Here is a 20,396-nt window from a genome sequence, read left to right on the forward strand (position 1 = left end):
TCAAATCGACCAATGCAGAGTCTTCTCCACCAGACTGTCATAGTGCATGGATAGCTGGTTCTGAAGTAGAATGGCAGCTACCAGGAGCTATGGGTTCAGAGCCTGGTTTTCAATCTGCAGAAGTTGCATCTTATAGACAACTTCAGTGACATAGGCTTGCACATCCTCAGGCTGCTTCTGAGGGTTGCATCTTGGCACCAAGTTATATGTGTCCTGACTCAGCCGGCTTGCAGCTAGAGAGCTCAGTGATACGGGGTCCGCAAAGCACACAAGGATGCCCCCAAAGTTCTCAGAGAGACTATGTCTAGCTTTCTACAATCCAGTGGTGGATTCCTTTTGCTTAGGAATTCCTAGGAGCTCATAAGTGTAAAGACTTTCTTCCAAAATATTATCATAACTGATGCTAATTGGGACAAAGTAGGTATAAAAAACTTCTATTTTAAAAATGGTTCCATCACAATATTCAGGAGACGAAATTTAGGAGTCAAGATCTTGTCTGCTTGACTCCTTGTCCCTTTGAGAAAAAATTCACCAGGAGCATAACCACTCAGTAGCATGATCTTCATGTATTCAGAGAATATGCTCAGTAGAGTTTACTTCCTCCAAAAGTGCATTGCATGAAGAAGGCCCCAGACATCCTGAGCAGTTCACCGACCACCCTCATTCCCAGGTAGTCCTTTCCCGCTGCAATCCCTGGTAGAGGTAGATCATGGTTGTAGAGAACAAAAGACAGCATGAGGACGTCAATGTAGCTCTGGTGTCTGGGCAGCAGGATCACCGGGTGCTCCTGGACAGCTCGTTGTAGCTTTTGAAGGCCTTCTTCATTCACACAGGCCTATGAGAAGATCTGTTTAAAAATTTTGCTCAGAACCAAGGCAAAGAATGGAATGGCTCCTATAAGCAGTTTGTGACTCATTTCCTCCAGGATCTCACTGGTTTCCTCTTGGAAGACTTCAACACCTGTCAGAGACTCCCTGGAAAGCTACTTAATGACATAGTTAATCTCTTCAGAACGAAGACCAATGATCTTGATGTCACTTGGCTTGCAGGGAGTGATTCCCCTACACAAGGGCAGTGTGTAGCACTTCATTGCAAATTTGAAGTCACTGACATATCTTCTCTCCAGTAACAGATCTTAAAATTCATCCCACTTTTGAAGTCTTTTGCTCCTAGGTTTGGCGGTTGGCATCCTGGGAGGGACCTAGGCTAGTTGGCTATGTGGCTGTGGTGCAGTAACTGGGGGTGGTTCTTTAGAACTGGGCACATCCTATCTGCCCAGGGTAGTGACATTCCATATGGCCACTGTAGGGAACCCTTGGCATCACTATCTTAACCATGCCCAAGGCAGTACAGACTTTTTTTTTTCCTGGTATTAGAGCCTATTTCTTTGAAATAGAGGTATGTAGATGGTATGTGCTGGTTTACAAAAGAGCTCTACAATATATGTCATATTTTCCTGCTTTGCTTTAAGAATTGTCTCATTGCTATCAGGTGAAAAAATACATGCAGTTTACTGGAAACCAGCCTGAAACCACGAAAACAAAACAAAACAAAAACTTGTTTCCAAAAATCTCTCTTTAGTTGTTAATATTCTGGGCACCCATCCACCTGTGGGACAGATTGTTAACTCCACTGTTAGTTGATTCAAGGGCTATCTATGCAAGCTATCCAGCTTCACTTCTGAAGGAAGAAGGACAAGCGCCTACTGAGTGCTGTGAGCTCAGGAACAGTCCAAATTCACAAAGTGCTGACTGCCCACAGTGCAGAGACACAGGCAGCTGAGCAACAGAGATCTGGAGTTGTGTGTCCTCTGACGTGTTTGGTGGGAGGAAACACAAGCAGGCTATTGGAAGACAGGCACCAGTGCTATTGAAAAGCAAACCTGCAACTTTGGAAAAGGACTGGTCCCAAACAGGAACCACTAGGTAGTTTCTCTTCAGTACACTAGAACCCTAAGGGCGGTGTTCATGTCACTCAAGACTCACTAGCCAATCAGATCCTTCCGACGGTCCTGCCACTCAGAAGAGGAGGAGGCTCTTCCGGGTAACAAGACTGCGAGTTCCTGTCTGAATCTGAGCAGGCCTAAAAGTGTCCGTATGATGTGTTCTGAATACCTCTGCTGGGTGCTGTGAGGGATCTCAGAAAAGCTCAAAACTCCAGACATGGTAAGTTCAGGGTCCTCTCCCACAAAGGGGAGGAGGAAGCGGCTTTGCAAAGGGTGAACATGTGGTGGGTCTTCCCAGCAGCTGGATGGTAAGCAGCAGCCAGACAGATGTGGCCACATGTGAGGTCCTTTGTGGTTCTAGTCTCTCCTTCGATCTGGTAGTGGCTGTCCTGTCCAGCAGGGCATTAAACAGGAGTCCGGAGAGATCACCTGAAAGAGAAAGTGGGAAACAGTCCGACACAAGGAAGAACGATCTGTCTATAGTCTGATCAGATCGCCATTTTTACTTTTGCACACACAGGTTATATACACAAAAAGGCAGGATGTGGGGAAGGGGATGACACAGGAATTTGGGTGTTCATGTGGGGTACAGATTGTTCAGGGGGAGTACAGATATCTTCCAGAACAGAGTATCAGCTGGGTGAGGTTCACGGGACAGACCACTATGACTCTGCCTATGATTCACTTGTCTTTATCTAAGTTGGTACTATCCACCAAGGTTACCTATCTTACAAGACCTATGCATGGGCAGGCTTGGTAGCCTTCCACTAAAGCTGTTTGTTTATAATAGCTTCTAGGCATCTGTTTCAGTGTTTTTCCACAGAGACCCAAGACTTTTTGTTAGCAGGCGTGTATATCAGGCCGATTGCTGATTTTAGGCCTATGGCTGGTTTTAGGCCTTCAGTGGATAAGCAGGGCTGCCCCTGACAATTCCCCCTCTCTCCAAATATAGAAGGACCATGGCGATTCTAATCTTGCAAAGGCAGGGATAGAGGCCTGACCTCTAGTAATTAAAGGGGACCTTGTAATGGCTCCAGTCCCCCTGTCGTTGTTCAGTGAGGCATGAGGGCCATACCCATCCTGATGTCTTTTTCCTGGAGAGGGGATACTTTTGACATCAACCCCTATGCAATCAGGCTTGTCCCTCAGGGAACCCAGAAAGATATTTTTAATTTTTATTTATATTCCCTTGCAGTGCTTAGCCTCGCAGCCTAAGCAAGAACTTAGATTGCCAGTCAGAGGCGGTTTTGGGTGGCTCCTCTCTGCTTGGTCTAGGGGCGGGCGGGAGTCCCCTCTTTTAGGCTGAGTGGAGATGGGTTTTGGGAATACCCTGGATAGAGTAACAACCTCGTCTTGAGTCTCGTGGTCCTCTATAGCTAACTTATGATAATGTATCTGAATAGGTTTTGCTATCAAATTATCTATCTGTTGTTTCACAAATTAGTAAGCCTATTTAAGGTCCAGGGACCAAAATAAATAAGCAGAAGTAACCCAATTAATGCTCCCAAAATTGTAGGAAGTAGGGTTGACAACCATTGAGGGGTTGAAAACTAATTCTTTTTTTTTTTTTGTTTGTTTGTTTGTTTGTTTTGGTTTTTCGAGACAGGGTTTCTCTGTGAAGCCCTGGCTGTCCTGGAATACTCGGTAGACCAGGCTGGCCTCGAACTCAGAAATCTGCCTGCCTCTGCCTCCCAAGTGCTGGGATTAAAGGCGTGTGCCAACACAGCCCGGGGAAAACTAATTCTTGTACCAGCTCTCATCTTTCTCTCTCTGTCTCTGTCTTTTCTCAGGGCCTTCTCTGACCTTTTTCATGGTCTCTTTAACTATCCCTGTCTTGTCTATGTAAAAAGCAACATTCTTCTTTAAGAGCTGCACATAGTCTAGAGCTATACACAGTCTTTTCTATTGTAAAAGGGTAAATCAAGTCCAATAAAGTCCTTTGCAATTTTTGGAGATCACTTCAGACAGCAAAATGAGGGGCTTCTTGAGATTAGTGATGTCAATCTCTAGCCGTTGATGTCCTTGTCAATGGCCCCATCGAAGGTCTGAGTAGTATAAGTCTGGAGGTCAGCATCAGGATTAGAACTTCCAACAGAAAACACCATAGGTGGTTTATTTTTACCTGGAAAGGAAAAAGAAGGGAAATTTCAGGAAGATTTCTCTTCCCTGGATGTCAATTGTTATTCATCTTATTTAAAATTGGGCCTGTCTTTATGGGTGTATCTATTTATTTCATTAATCTTTTTGGCTGCCATTTAGCTATGCCTTCTTAGATATCAAACAGGCATATCAATCCTCGGCCCCATATGAGAACTGGGTCCAGGCCATTTCATTTAAAGGTAAGAGGGTCCTTCTACATTGGTCTCAGAATGTCAAAGGCAGTCAGCAGTAGGTTTGCCATGAGCTTTCAGATTTAGAAAATTGAGAACGAACAAGGCATGATGGAGAGTGTTTTTGGGGGACTCCTTTTGGGGGTGTAACTTCCCCTCTTTTGTTTTTAAAAGCCAATTTTTTAGAGTTTTTAGTAAAACCAGGACAGAAGCGCCAGCAGCTGCTTCTCCCACACTCAGAGTGTCATGAAGACACTATTTTAAAGTTCCGCAATATATGTTTTACAATACTTTGTCCTTGAGGATTACAAGGAATTTCAGTAACATGGGTAATACCAAATTGTCAACAAAACATCTCAAATGTCTGACTGTAACAGTCAGTTTTGTTTGTTTTAATATGATGTGGAACACCAAGTATAAAAAGATAATATAGGCAATAACTAATTGTACTTTTGATTGTTTCTCCTGTTAAAGTAATTGTAACTAGAAAGCCTGAAAAGGTGTCAAATCACATACATATTTCAATTTTTTTAAAATTAGAAATGAGTAACATCTACTTACCATAATTGATTAAATATAGGTCCTCAAGTATTAATACTATTATTAAAAAAATTGAGGACACTAAAAACAAATTTTTTGTAATTAGACTTATATACTCTCTAAAAATATCAAATTGTTGTCTCAAGCTATTATTATTAAACATATGTAATAATCACTAAGCAACAGCACACTCCTTTGGAGCAGATCTTTGTAGATCTACAAAAATGTACTATCCTGTGGTGATGCCACGTAATAGATGACTTTTTAAATCTTAATGATGATCTTATAGAAATTTTTAACATTATACCTATGATTATTAAGTTTGTTTATTTATTTATTTATTTATTTATTTATTTATTTATTTATTTATTCTGTTTTTCGAGACAGGGTTTCTCTGTATAGCCCTAGCTGTCCTGGAACTTACTCTGTAGACCAGGCTGGCCTTGAACTCAGAAATCTGCCTGCCTCTGCCTCCCAAGTGCTGGGATTAAAGGCCTGCGCCACCACCGCCCGGCCTCCCTTTCTCAAATCAAATAGAAGTTTTCTTTGTACTTTTTTCATAGATAACTTTCATAGAAAACTTTTTTACACTTAATAATAAACTATTTAACAACTTATTCAAGTTGCCTCAGACTTGCAGGCATAAGTCAGAGCCCAGCAGTTTTTGCCGAGACAAAACAAAAACTGTTTAAGAAATCTTTGGCTGATTTTAGAATGAGGTGCTAAGTGCCAAAAAGCTGCATTTTCTGGCTTCAGGGATCACAAAAGGCAGATCAGCTACAGTGGCACAGCATTCTAGATAGACAAACCTTTATATAGTAACCCCAATATATAGAATAAAATTGTATGGCCAATTGTTTTTGTAAGGTCTGTAATCTATCTGATATACAAATTTGTTATGGCATTTTCTTGGGGTCCAGGCAATCTAGTATGAGCTCTTAAATGATACATGGTTTTAAATTGGGCTGTATTTGTAAAATTTGAAAGTTAGCAATATCTAAAAAGGAACAATGTTAAGCAATTATAAACCATGAGCTATATACTAGCTATGAGTATACCAACTGGAAGCTTAATTTTTTGTATTTTAAATAGTGGCTACAGCACGTACTTCAATTATCTTTGCTGAAGTAGGGGAAACTCAAGAGAGTAAACATGTAATCTAATTATGCACATTGTCTTTTCATTAAATGAGCTGTCTATTAATACAGTAAGCACACCTTTTATGGGCTATATGTATAAACTCATAAGGAATATAAAGGCATATATAGGGGGAAACTGTAGTAAATTGATTATGTATTAGGCCAAATATCTATTTTTAATAACCAATTATATTATTGTTTGGAATAAGAAATATTTAATTAAGTTCTTTCTTAAGATGTGATCTTGACCTATAATTTTGTATTAGCACAGCAATAGCTTCGAAACAGGATGTTAAAACTTCTTTTGGAAATAAAGAAATATAAATCTATATTAATAATCTTTTTTAATCAAAGGACTGTTATAAAACAGCCAACAGCTAATTAATCTATATATCTATTAATAACAGCTTTTTCTATTTTCTGTAAAATTATTTTTCTTTTATCAGGCAATTGTAGGAAGAAATTAGGGTTTGTATTTCTCTTGAGAACATTAAACAGGGGCTTAAACCTTTTTTGTTGAGAGTTTATAATAAGGTCTTAGCCAATTAGCATCTCCTAGAAACTTTTGAAAATAATTTACAATAAGTAAACTGTCTTTTCTTATTCGAACTCTCTATGTCACAATTTATTTAGGAATATAGCTGATGTCTCAAATATTAAAAAGATATTGCCTTTGGATGTTTTTAGAGCAACAAGTACTCTCTACAATTTTTAAAGCTCGTTGTATGAGAGCAAAGGCTTGTATTATAACTCTTTTAGAGCGATCAACTAATAAGCCAATTGTGTAACAAAAGAAGGTGTTCATCAGGCTTTGTTTGATCTTGGATAAAACTCTTACTGAAGTATCTTTTATGTATCTGGTTTTTGAATGACTCTAACTCTGAATTACCAGTTTTAATCCAGCTTTTTGTTATCAAAGTTATAAACTTGTAATCAAGTTATTATTGGATACAATAGTATATAACTAGGACATATAAAGCATATTTATATTTTAATACCAATTAAGAATAAAAATAAATGTACATCTCAACAAATTTTATTCTTACCTTTTTAGCTGTAATTGTAAGAGAAAAGTACCCTTTCACTTATCAAACTGGGATAAACCACTGTTGGCCTCCCTCTAAGAGCCACTTATGAGAACAGTTAACTCTTCCCAAGGTCTTTCTGTCAGTGCCCCTCTCCCAGCCACAGAGCAGAGTAAATTATCAGCTTTTGCTGTGTAAATTGAGACTGCTTCCCAAGCAAGGTTCAAATTAAATCGAGCAAGCAGTTTTAACCAGTTTTTTTCTTTTGAATAAGAGACATAGAACACAATAATCACTCAGGCAACAAGACAAAGAGACAATTGACACACATGGACAATATTGGCGCGCTAATGACAGACAATAGACAGAGAAAGCAGAACTGAGAATCTCTCCTAGAGAGAGCCAGAGAGACTAGAGCATCCCCCAATCATCTCTTGCTTCCCAGTAGGGCTCTGTAATAAGCTGTTTGTTTTTCTTTTGTTAACACACTAGAGAGCGGGCAACTCCTTTCATTTTTTTTTTCTTTCTCTCATTTTCAAGGTTCAACTTCTTATCTCCTCCTAAGGAGGCATAACATTTTTTATCAAAAGTCCTCTCTTGGGAGAACAGCACTAATGAAAGCAAAGAATTTTTAAAGATCCTATTTTCTTAAACCTAGTTCCCCGTGTTCTGAAGATAGGCTCCTGGAGCCATGTCACAAAGAGTGACTGCTTAGAAAATGTTTGCCTCAGCCTTTGTCTTTAACCCTAATTCCTTGCATCCTGAGTTGACTCACTCCTTGAGTCTTGTCATGAATAGTGACTGCTAAAATACCTGTCCCAATACCCTCTACCTCAGGGCCTTGCCGCTCTGATCCTCCCCAGGATCATCTCACGGTTGGGTGGACCATGGTGTCCTTCTGAGTCAGGCCACTCTCAGGCAGACCTCCGGAATCATCCTCTTGGGTACTCCTGAGAAATTCCAGAGCCAAGCCTCTGGGAGTCACTCTAAAAAGTGCTCTGAGATTCAAAGTGCCTTCATTCACTCCGGGCAGCCACCCTCAACACTCCTGAAAACTTGGTAAGCTTACCTTTCTCTAAAAGGGTCGGCTCTTCCTCTTCTGTGATCTCCTTAAGCTCCTGAACGCTAAGAGGCGGAATTTCTCGTTTTCAAGCCCCACAACTCTGGGTGCCAAAATGTCCTGTCCAGCAGGGCATTAAACAGGATCCAGGGAGATCACCTGAAAGAGAAAGTGGGGAAAAGGCCGACACAAGGAAGGACGATCTGTCTATAGTCTGATCAGATCGCCATTTTTACTTTTGCACACACAGGTTATATACACAAAAAGGCAGGATGTGGGGAAGGGGATGACACAGGTATGTGGATGTTCAGGTGGGATACAGATTGTTCAGGGGGAGTACAGATATCTTCCAGAACAGAGTGTCAGCTGGGTGAGGTTCAGGGGACAGACCACTGACTCCGCCTATGATTCACTTGTCTTTATCTAAGTTGGTACTATCCACCAAGGTTACCTATCTTACAAGGCCTATGAGTGGGCAGGCTTGGTAGCCTTCCACCAAAGCTGTTTGTTTATAATAGCTTCTAGGCATCTGTTTCAGTGTTTTTCCACAGAGACCCAAGATTTTTTGTTAGCAGGCATGTATATCAGGCCGATTGCTGATTTTAGGCCTATGGCTGATTTTAGGCCTTCAGTGGATAAGCAGGGCTGCCCCTGACAAGTGGCCTCTGAATAAGTTTATTATGGGGGCTGCATCTTGACAAAGCATCTGGGTCAAGGGCTTGTGTCCAGAGAAATACTTGGCAGGATACCAGAGCTGAGAACCCTATTATCTTCAGTAAGTTCTGCAGGTAGCATTTAATATGTAGGTGTAAGATCCACTTGGAGTTATTTTTGTGGAGGCTGTAAACTCCAGACCAGATGTTGTGTAGCAGTCCAATATTAAGCTGTGATGTAGAAGAGTAGAATTGATGATGTAAAGGATTTACTTAGGAGATGGTGACACCAAGTAGAAGGTAGAGGAAAGAGGATTGCTTCTAAAACACCCCACAGGTACATAATATGCTAACCGGGCCTGTTAGAGAATGTAGTCTGCATGTCTCCAAACTATAATGATGTAGTCAACTCTGGTTTACATTCAGCAACTAGTCCTATTGTGATAGCAAAGAACAGGCACCTAATACTGTGCTCAAGGTGGCATTATAGGGTCATAACCAACATTAAGACATGGTGGTGACTGGACTCTGACTGGTCATTGAGAAAAGATATAGACCAGTGAATGAATATTGTCCGACCTCCTTGGATCGGGGTGAAGTGACACAAATAAAGAGGGACCTGTGTAAGAACTGAGTTCTCTGAGGAACCTGGTGTAATCACAGCACAGAAAAGGAGGTGGAAGAAAGACATTGAGGGCCTTTCTGCTTTGGCAGAAGCTGATAATAGCTATGAATAGTCAGGTAACCAATTTTAGAAAATCAGTAAAAGTCCATATTGGCCACATTGTGAGTGTAGGGGTGGGTATTGGGGGAGGGGGGCCACAGAGCAGGCCAATCAGGAATCTGGGTGAGGAAATGAACTTATTTCTAGAAGCCAAATTTCTATATTTACACTAGTTCATGCAACACAAGATCTAGACAAACTGATGTGGTGTGCCTAACAGGAATGTTAATTTCCGGTTTGAAAATACACAATTTGACAGAAAAGACATGAATAACATTTGGTGTGCTCTAGTACATACGTGTAGTCTATGAAGGATATTGGACCATAAAGTGTGTTTCAACTTTTAAAAATAATTTTTGAGAGTAGAATTAAATCATTTCTTTCTTCTTTCTCCCTACTATTAAGTCTGAAACTTTGGGACAAATGGTTGAAGAGTGTATTTAAAAAATCAGAGCAAACCTGGCTGTCAGGTTCTCTCAGCAGCCCTCAGTCCCTACCTGACACATGGTATGGCTGGGATACCTCACCCTCTATCCCAGGGGTAGGGCTGCCCTTGTCCCAGCTGATACTCCTTATGTAATGCAACCATTTTGGTTACCTGGTCTTTTGCATCTGTCACTAATCATCTTGATCTCTTTGTCTGCATCTTGCTTCTCCCCTCCTTCCTCTCTCCACATGGCTCAGGGTCCTGTCCATTTTGTACTCTCCCAGATGTTCTGGCTCTGGTTATATTCTCTCTTTCTTCTTCTTTTCTTTTCTTTTCTTTTTTTTTTTTTTGTTTGGTTTTTTCAAGACAGGGTTTCTCTGTGTAGTTCTGGCTGTCCTGGAACTCACTCTGTAGACCAGGCTGGCCTCGAACTCAGAAATCCGCCTGCCTCTGCCTCCCAAGTGCTAGGATTAAAGGTGTGCGCCACCACCATCCGGCTCTCTCTTTCATGTATAAGAAACTTTCTACTCCAGCATACCTAGGAGCTGTCATGTCCATTTCCTTTTTTATTTTTTTTCCCATTCACTTCTTATTAACAGCTCCTTGCTATAAAATTCCTAGTCACATTTTCTTTTTAATTATGTTAGTATTTGGATTTAACTGCAGTTTGGCTGCAGGACTTCCCAACTATGAAGCAGACATGGCTGCACTGGACATTGCATGTGGAAAGGAATATGCAAACACAGGACCTTGTGCCTTTTAAAAGGAGAATAAATACTCTGGGAGACTGGACCATTCTATTAAATACAAATTCCCTAGACCAGGGCTTTGTCTGCACCTAGAGTAGAAAGGCAGATCTGGGAAGGCCTCAGCTGTGTGAGACCTTTGCTCTCTGATCTCCCAGGAGAGGAGCTGCAACTGTCCTGAGGACCAGCTGAGTTTTCTAAGCTAATGAGGGAGTCTTTGCAGTCCTGACAATCAGGAGCATCAGTGGAAAGCAGCTTGAAGGTTCTTTCCAGGATTCTCCTCAGATGCATCGCCATCAAGCTGTGAGGAAGACCACAAGCCAGGAGATGGTGAGTCCTAGATGTGCTGTGGGTCAAACTCTGGTTTTGTTGGTCCATGTGGTGATCTGAGCAGAGGCCTCCAGCCTCTGACCCTTCCTGTGCCTGAATTCCAATGAAAGGGGGACGCTGTAGAGCACTGGCTGAAGAAATCTGTGGTGTTTATAATGTCATTATCCAGTGTGTACACACAAGCATTGCTTTTGGTGTGTGGTAGGAAGATATATTGGAAGAATCAAGGTCTGTTTTCTAGAATTTTCTGAATCTTCCACATTCAGTTTTGTGGGACAGATAATTTAGGAATAAGTAGAGAGAGGTGATAGGGATCATCCTTCAGTAATATTCGATTAGAATCCTTTTACCTTTCCACTGCCTCCGTTCACAATGGCATGACTCATGGAATTGCAGTCCCACAGTACAAAAGGAGTTTCTAAGATGCAGAGTTTCTCAGGTGTACATAGTGTTGTGTAAGTGAATAAGACAGATTGTGCATCTTTTTTTTTTTTTTTTTCCGAGACAGGGTTTCTCTGAGTAGCCCTGGCTGTCCTGAAACTTACTCTGTAGACCAGGCTAGCCTCGAACTCTCGAACTCAGAAATCCGCCTGCCTCTGCCTCCCAAGTGCTGGGATTAAAGGCGTGTGACACCACTGCCCAGCATTGTATATATTCTTGATTATTATATATTTTTATATGTATAGAAGTTGCACTGTGTCATTGTGTATACTATTTCTTCAAAATACTGTTGAGCATTCTGAATTTTCTCACATGGCATATAGTCTTAGGATCAACTTTCCTGTTACAAATTTTTGCAATTTTTAGATTTAACATTTTCTTTGTCATGTGTATCCATTCCTTGTATTGTACCTTCAGTGTCTGAGATTCTCTCATCTATCTCTGTTCTGTGGATGAACCTTGACACTGTAGTTCTTTTTTGCAGTTCTAACAATGTGCTTTACAGTATTCTCTTGGTTTGTGCTTTCTTTTTTATTTTTATTGTTCTGCTTCTTATTAAATTATTTTATTTATTTACATTTCAAATGTTGCCCCTTTTCTTGTTCCCTCTCCTAGAGTTCTTCATCGTATTCTCCTCCTTTGCCTCTGAGAAAGTGCTCCCTCACACAAACAACTATCCCCACCATTACCTACAACCATAAATTTTACACCTGGATGCGTAGTTTCATGTTAGTTAAAGAGTATTGTATTTAGAAGTGGGAACAAAATAAGGAGGGACATCATATCGTAGTGCTTGAATAAACAGAGACGTGTCATATTTTTCCTGTTGAAAAAATATTTTTTCCGTTTTTATTTATTATTTTATTTATTTGCCTTCTAAATGTTGCCCTCCTAGTGGTTCCCCTCCTACAGTTCTTCATCCTATCCCCTCTACCCTTTTCCTCTGAGAGAATGCTCCCCAACTCACACATACCCTCTATACCCACCCTCCACTACCTCACCCTCCTAGCACATGCTCCTTCTCTGGGACATCACGTCTCTACAGGTTAGGCAAATCTACTCCCACTGACCCCAGACCAGGCAGTCCTCTGGTACATATGTGTCTGGGGCTGCAGACCAGCCCATGTATGCTCTTTGGTTGATGTCTTAGTCTCTGGGAGCTCTGAGGTTTCCAGGTTAGTTGATAGTATTGTTCTTCCTATGGGGTTGTCATCCCCTTCACCTTCTCCATTCCTTCCACTAACCCTTGCATCTTGGTCCTGAGATCAGTCCAATGGTTGGCCATAAGTATCTGCATCTGTCTCAGTGAGCTGCTCGTAGAGCCTCTCAGAGGACAGCCATAATAGATAGGCTTCTGTCTGTATGTACAATATGGCCCCAGTAATAGTGTCAGGGTTTGGTCCCTGTCCATGGGAGGGATCCCAATTTGGGTAGGTCACTAAATAACCTTTCCTTCAGTCTCTGCTCCATGTTGTCCCTGCATCTCTGTGTCAAAAATTTTGAAGATAAGTGGTTGCCTCCATCCCAACACTGGGGACCTTGTCTATGTACTGGAGGTGATCTTTTCAGGTTCCCTATCCCCACTGTTCTGCATTTTGATCTAGAAGCCTCTAACATCCCACATCTCTGGAACTTTTAGTTATTAAAAACAAGGACATCATGAATTTTGCAGGCTAATGGATCAAATTAGAAAATATCCTGAGCCAGTTAACCCAGACCCAAAGGAGATGCATGTTATGTACTCGCTGATAAGTGGATATTAGACAAAATTATAGAATACCTATGGTACATCTCACAGACAGTATGAAGTTTAACAAGAAGGAAGACCCAAATGAGCATCCATCAATCCCACTTAGAAAGGGGAACAAATTTATCATGGGGGGGCAGAGGAAAGGAGGGTTGGACGGAGGGAAGCATCACGGTGTGAGAGGAGAGGAAGAGGGAAAAATGGTTTCATGTTCAGTTATTGGGGAAAGATAGGAATGAAGCCCAGAGGGCCAGAAGACTGAATGGAAATCTGCAATGGTGTGGTGTGGGGGCTGGCAGAACCTCTATTTTGTGCTTTCTTTATATTTTCTATTTCCATTTTTATGTCATGAACAATTATGTTTTCTTCAACTGTTTACCTGTTTTTCTTCCTATATTCATGTAATTTCTTGGTCTTGTCTGTTGTTTGTGTTTGCATTTATCCATTTCTTTTTTAAGGACCTCTATCACCTTCAAACAGTTGCTGTTAAGGTCTTTTTCTTGTGCTTTCAGTTATGTTGGAATATTCAGGACTTGCAGTGGCAAAATAGCTTTGTTCTGTTGGTGATATATTTTCCTTGATGTCAGTGATTATGTTTCTAAGCTGTTGCCTAGACTTTCAGGTTTGCTGTCATTATAGGCCTAGGTTCTGACTCCTGGGTTTGTCTGCTTTGGGGTGGAGTTTTGATCTGGGTTTCTGTTGGTTCTCTGGATTTTCAGAGAGTATGTTGACTGAGTGTTGCCTTTTTAATGAATCTGGTTTTTTGGTGTGTTTCAGTAGGAAATGCTTGCTGGTTTTGGAGGTTGTGGGAAAAAGACTCAAGTAAAATATGATCTTAGTAATTTTAACAGACACTTGACAGAAGATAGGGGACACTGCCTTTTGTGTTCTAGTCCAGTGCTGTGGAAAACTGAAAATTACATCTAGGGTAACAGATAGTGTGGCAGATCTATGGACTGCCTAAATGGTCTTCTGGAAAGCATAGCACATGGTTGAGAAGGTGTGTCCTCCTGAGCAGGACCTGGGACACAGAGATAGGGCAGGAAAAGAAGGGCATTTGGGGGTTATCTGTGGTATTTATTGGGACCATGGAAACTGGAACAGGAAGTTTTCCCTTATACTGTGTTGCAGTGCTTTAGCAACTATGAGAATTGGGTCTGGCGTAACAGATAGTGGGATGAGTCTTTTGACAGAGTACCTAGTCTTCTGGCAGTTATAGCCTGTTTTTCAGCAAGGAGTTTCTGCCCATAGTTGAGGGCTCAGACATAGAGGTGGCACAGGAAGAGAAGGGAAGATGGAAATGCTCTTTTGTATCTATAGGAGGGATGGACATGTGAGAGGAAAGCTACAGTCCTAAGAGCAACCTTGATTATTTGGTCTCAGGTAGCAGACCGTGGGGATGGTCTGGAGACATCTTACCTAGTTCCTTACCAGTGCTTAATACTGAGGCATCAGATTCTCAGGGCTCGTTTATTTGCTTCTATATTTACTTAGGTTTTTGTTGTTTATCTGTGAAAGGTCGTTTGCTTATTTTTCATAAAATGTTCTGTATGGGTGGGCAGGTCAGTCAGCAAGTATTTATTCTGGGGTTGCCCTGAGTTCAGATAACAGCAGCCAACCCACGTTGGTAGGCTCTTACCTACCTACTATTAGAGATCCAATGGAGTATAAATCCTTTCAGAAGTCCTTATGACTTATACAGCAGTTAGCTTAAAACAAGTTGTTTAGCCTAATTGTAGAAAGCATGGTCTGTTTTTAAAAAGTCTACTTACTTGCATTTGGTTTTAAAAGTTTGCATTTCCTCATATTGGTGCAGACTTGTATGCAGTGATTAGTCATAGGAAACAAATGATTTCTAAGTGATCATAAAACACAGGCATTTCTTTATCACAAGTGGAGAAGATACTTTTAGTAATCAACATTATTTTTTCCAATGTTGATACATTCATATTATTTAAAAAATAGGTGCCCAATATATTTTCTGTTATTAGTATAGGAGAGTACCAGAGCCCACGAGGTTAGTGTTGGCCAGTGATTTTTTTTTGAATTTGAGTGTAGTACTGTACTTCTTGTTTAAAAGGCTGTGCTGTATTGTAAGTCTGTCTTTGTGTCTACCTCAATCAGTGGTGCCGTTTATGTTGTGTTATATTATTAACTGTAATCTAAAAATACTAGCATTTCACTGATTTTGTCTTCTGAAAATTTAATGTATTATGAGTTCCTTTAGTTTTTGAAGGTTTAGAGACTTTCTGTGGAGAAATCATTTTCTCTGCTTAATCCTAATGACTTACCTCTCCTCATTTATTGCCAAATCTATTTTTTTTTCAGTTGTTGTAACAATCAGTATTTGTGGTTTTGCTACTTAATTGATTGGTGTGATTAACACATTGGTTTAGGACATTAAAACATTCTCATGCACTATTGTCTTAATTATCTTATTTTTTCAATGTTTTAGAGCATCCAGTCATCTGAGGCAGGCCCAATTAATGGTGTGCCCCTTCCCCCACCCCATTGTAATGGCTAGTGGCAATGTCTTTGAGAAATTGTGTTTACTGATGATTGATATGGGAAGGCACTTCCATTGAGTGTGACAATATCCCTGAGTAGCAACCTGAGTAGCAAGTTAGAACAAAGAATGGTACACACAAAGGGATTTTGATGCTTGGCAAAACCTGGGAACATTTTCCTTCAGCATTATATGGAAACATAAGGCTTGAGTTGGCCAAAGCCATAGAAAGCTGTATATATATCTACAAGAACAGTTGCCTGTTCATGTAGGACTCAGGAAGATTGGAGTATTGAGACTGATGCAGACAGAGGAAGATGATGTCATAGAAATTCAGTGGGAAACAGACACTATGAAAATCTTTGCTGGAGATCATGTTTGCCATTTAGGCCACAAATGTTTCTTATTTTCCCCATGCCCTGAGGAACTGCGTAGGGCAGAATTAAAAGATAATGGCCTGATTTCTTAGTTGGAATATTGAAGCTTCTGTATCGTTCTTACCTTGAGTCATTCAGAACTACAGTAGGAAAAAAAAAGCAACAAGTAGGGTAGAAAGAAATGCAAAGTGTTTGTAGAGAAAAAATACACTAGGTAGTTTCAGATGCAGTCAGTGCTTAAACAGAGGCAACAAGGGTACAGCTAGATTTATCCACTTTCGTCCATGACAATAAACCTTTAAAACCCAAGAACTTCCTCATGTCTTTGGGGCCCCACCTTGGAGAACCGTGGAGAAGGCCTTTAACTAGTGAGCTGCCACTGCTGCAGCTGTCTAATCTCCCACTAGAAGACTTCTCTGCATTCCTGCCATGGAGGCTGACAATTCAAACAATCTATCCCACCCAGCCAATCTAGTCCAGGTAACTAAGAGTCTTTTACCCCATTGGGCTCTGCTGGATCTCTCCTTCTTGCCCCTCTTGGCAGAGTGCTGATCTAGCTCGCCCGCCCCCAGTCTCAACTCTTCCTTGGCTCCCAGAGGTGATTGGGAGCCCAGGAGTCTGAGAGCAGCCGAACGCCGCAAGCCTTCTTGTCCAGGGGTCCACATCCAAGAGCTCTGCCCCCACTGGATTTCAAGCTGAGACCTCTCCACGCCCAGGCAGAGCCCTGGCAGATTCTCTCAGCCCAGCTTCCACCCAGAGTCTCGTGGAGGAAGCTCAGTCAAATTCCCACGATTCTGCCTCCCTGAACCTTGGCAGACACATGGGAAGCACAACAGAGCCCAACAGGAACCACGGCCATTAACACAGGAGGTGAAGCTGATTCATGATTCAGTTTCCTTCTAAAATGTCTTGATTACATTAGAGCATTTGTGTCAGGAATTAAGTGCAGGAATGATCAAAATTACATGACTGTATTCTTAATGAAGTATACATTTACAGTGTTCTCAGTAATATGTTTCCTTATGTACACATGTACTGTGTATTTTAGGGTAGAGTGACCTATGATGATGTGCATGTGAACTTCACTCAGGAAGAGTGGGCTTTGCTGGATCCTTCTCAGAAGAGCCTCTACAAAGATGTGATGCTGGAGACCTATAGGAATCTTGCTGCTATAGGTAATACCATGAATTTCCTTTTACTTTTTAAAATGTAGCAACAAATGTTTCTTTGTTATTGTTATTTGTTCTTGTAATTTCAATTGAGAATGAGGAAGAATGAGGCGAATAAATCAGGCATGGTTGTAAAGTTCACTGAAGTTAGTAACTTAAGTTTTGCCTAATTTCCAATAGCATAACATATGGTCTCTGGTACTATATTTTAGGGTATGTTTGGGAAGACCATAATATTGAAGAACATTTTCAAAGTTCTGGAAGACATGGAAGGTAATTTGCATGTGAAACTGATAAGAATATGCCTTGTAAGAAATTTTAGTATGTCCTGCAAGTTTTAAAGATAAGCAACAGGCTAAAAAAAGCACTGCTTTAAGTTTTATATGATTATTAAATAATCATAAATCATATATGTCATTGACAGGTATCTATTTTGTGTTTTTAAGCTATTCCTCTAAGTACAAAAACAAAGAAACAATGCATTAATAGACCTTACCATTTAAGTCATAGCCCAATAGAGCTCTGCTGGAGAACTGCCAGTGTGTTTAATCTCCTACCACTTAGATTTTGAAAGGTATACATATTGAATGTGTTGAAGGTGAGAAGTATATGTCCAAAGTTGGTGTCATTCATAACCTTGCAATATCATAACTAAGTTTAGTAAGATGAGTAGTTTATGAGATTCAAGAATGCTCTTGTGGAGAAACCTTAATCCCTGTAATACAACTGTATGAGGGAAAAAAGTTGAACTGTGTGAATGAAATTGGAACCCTTTTACTTGTCATTCTTCTTCTAATAGGGATGTCATATGTTATAAAGGATATAAGCTACAAGAATATAGATGTATATTGAAAGAAGCAACAGGGGCTGGTGAGATGGCTCAGTGGTTAACAGCACTAACTGCTCTTCCAGAGGTCATGAGTTCAAATCCCAGCAACCACATGGTGGCTCACAACCATCTGTAATGATATCTGACACCCTCTTGTGGGGTGTCTGAAGACAACTACAGTATATTTACATATAATGAATAAATAAAAAAATTAAAAACTGGGCTGGAGAGATGGCTCAGTGGTTAAGAGCACCGACTGCACTTCCAGAGGTCCTGAGTTCAAATCCCAGCAACCACATGGTGGCGCACAACCATCTGTAATGGGATCTGATGCCCTCTTCTGGTGTGTCTGATCACAGCAACTGTGTACTCACATTCATAAAATAAATAAATCTTAAAAAAAAAAAAATTAAAAACAAAAACAATAAAAAAGAAAGAAGCAACAAACTGCTCTGTCTTCTAATGCAATTAGAAGATATATAGTACTCCCCACTTTGAGTAGACTTTCTAGATGTGCTACAAGTTTACAAATGATTCACATTTCAACTGTATTGGGGACATCTACAAACTCATACGGCTCATAGCATACATAGCATACATAGTATACATAGAATACAACTCATAGTGAAGAGGATGCTGTAAGTGTGAGTCATGTAATCAATGCTCTTCTTAGTCCAAGTAGCTTCAAAGATACAAAACACTCTGTGAATGTAAACAAAGTGATAGTTCATTAACATCATGTCGTCCTTTACAATTAGACCAAATTGTAAAACTTATTCATACAAATGGAAAGTTTCATCAGTGTAATGATGTCAGAAAGCTTTCACAATTGCCATTGTCTTTACAGGCATCAAAGAAGTCATACTGAAGAGCAGCCCTCTCAGTTTATTCAATGTGGGAAAGCCTCTGTACTTCACATGCATAAAAGAACACATACTGGAGAGAAACCCTTTGAATGTAAGCAATGTGGTAAAGCCTTTGCAAAAAATAGTCATCTCCTAAGACATAAAAGAGTACATACTGGTGAGAAACCCTATAAGTGTAACCAATGTGGAAAAGACTTTGCACGTCACAGTTCTCTTCAAAGGCATAAAAGAATTCATACAGGAGAGAAACCTTATGAATGTAATCAATGTGGTAAAGGCTTTGTATGTCAAACTGCTCTCCGAGTACATACAAGAACACATACAGGAGAGAAACCCTATGAATGTAATCAATGTGGTAAAAGGTTTGTATATCAACGCAGTCTCCAAGTTCATACAAGAACACATACAGGAGAGAAACCTTATGAATGTAATCAATGTGATAAAGCTTTTTCATGTCAAGGTAGTCTCCTGTATCATCAAAAAACACATACTGGAGAGAAACCCTATGGATGTAATGAATGCGGTAAAGCCTTTATACATCACAGTCATCTTCATATGCATAAAAGAACACATACTGGAGAGAAACCCTTTCAATGCACCCAGTGTGGTAAAGCCTTTGCACGAAACAGTTATCTCCTACAACATAAAAGAATACACACTGGAGAGAAACCTTATGAATGTAAGCATTGTGGCAAAGCCTTTGCATATCATATTAGTCTCCAAGTGCATAATAGAACACATACTGGAGAGAAACCCTATGAATGTAATCAGTGTGATAAAGCCTTTTCATACGTAACTGGTCTCCTGGCGCATAAACAAAGGCATAACACGTATAGGAGAGAAACACTTTGAATATAGTCAATGTGTTAAACCCTTTCCAAATCAGTGTAGTCCCCAAATATATAAAAGAACACATTCTGGAGAGAAACCATTTGAATGTAACCAATGTGGTAAAGTCTTTGCATCATCATTGAATATCATGGTCATCTTTGAATACATGAAAGAACCTCTACTGGAGAGAAATATGAATGCAAGCAATGAAGCCTTTGCACATTTCTGTAGTCTTCATCATCATGGAAGAATCCATACTGGAGAGAAACTTTGAATGTATTTATATGGGAAAGAGTTTTCAGATTTCAGAAGTCTTCATAATCATGAGAGAGAGAGATCCTATGAATGTATTCAATGTGGTGAAGTTTTTGCACTTTTCCACAGACTTCATCATCATGAAATAGTCATACTATAGAGAATGTCTATGAGTGTAAGCAATGTAGTAAAGCCTTTTTATTATGGGGTCCTCTGAGATCCAACACAACTCAAACTCATGTAATGTAATTGACAAGAATTTATTGTAATGAACCTGGTGCTGACAGATCAGAGCCAGAGAACATACTTGAAAGCTGAACTGTGACAATCCCCACACTCACCTGCCCACAGTGAGCCAGAGTGCTGTAGAGCTTTTATGTTTGAAAACCGGAAATGTCTGTACCAAGTTATAGCTGCATTTTCCCACCTATCTGGATTTAGAGGTAAGGGCCTTCC

At 40.3% G+C, this 20,396-nt stretch overlaps 1 protein-coding gene and 1 pseudogene across 1 annotated transcript; one reads left to right on the forward strand and one right to left on the reverse strand.

Moving 5' to 3' along the window:
* LOC114628479 lies at positions 1-1,189 on the reverse strand (annotated as a pseudogene).
* Positions 1,190-17,131: 15,942 nt separating this feature from the next.
* On the forward strand, positions 17,132-19,959 carry LOC114628480 (zinc finger protein 120-like). The gene is made up of 6 exons (XM_028776367.1): positions 17,132-17,165; positions 17,372-17,432; positions 18,836-18,896; positions 18,951-19,125; positions 19,315-19,461; positions 19,811-19,959. Exons 1-6 carry the CDS (start codon positions 17,132-17,134, stop codon positions 19,957-19,959), a joined length of 627 nt encoding a protein of 208 aa, XP_028632200.1.
* Positions 19,960-20,396: the final 437 nt, after the last annotated feature.

The sequence above is a fragment of the Grammomys surdaster genome, unplaced genomic scaffold (genome assembly GCF_004785775.1).
Source record: "Grammomys surdaster isolate TR1022 unplaced genomic scaffold, NIH_TR_1.0 268, whole genome shotgun sequence".
NCBI classification, from domain to species: Eukaryota; Metazoa; Chordata; class Mammalia; order Rodentia; family Muridae; genus Grammomys; species Grammomys surdaster.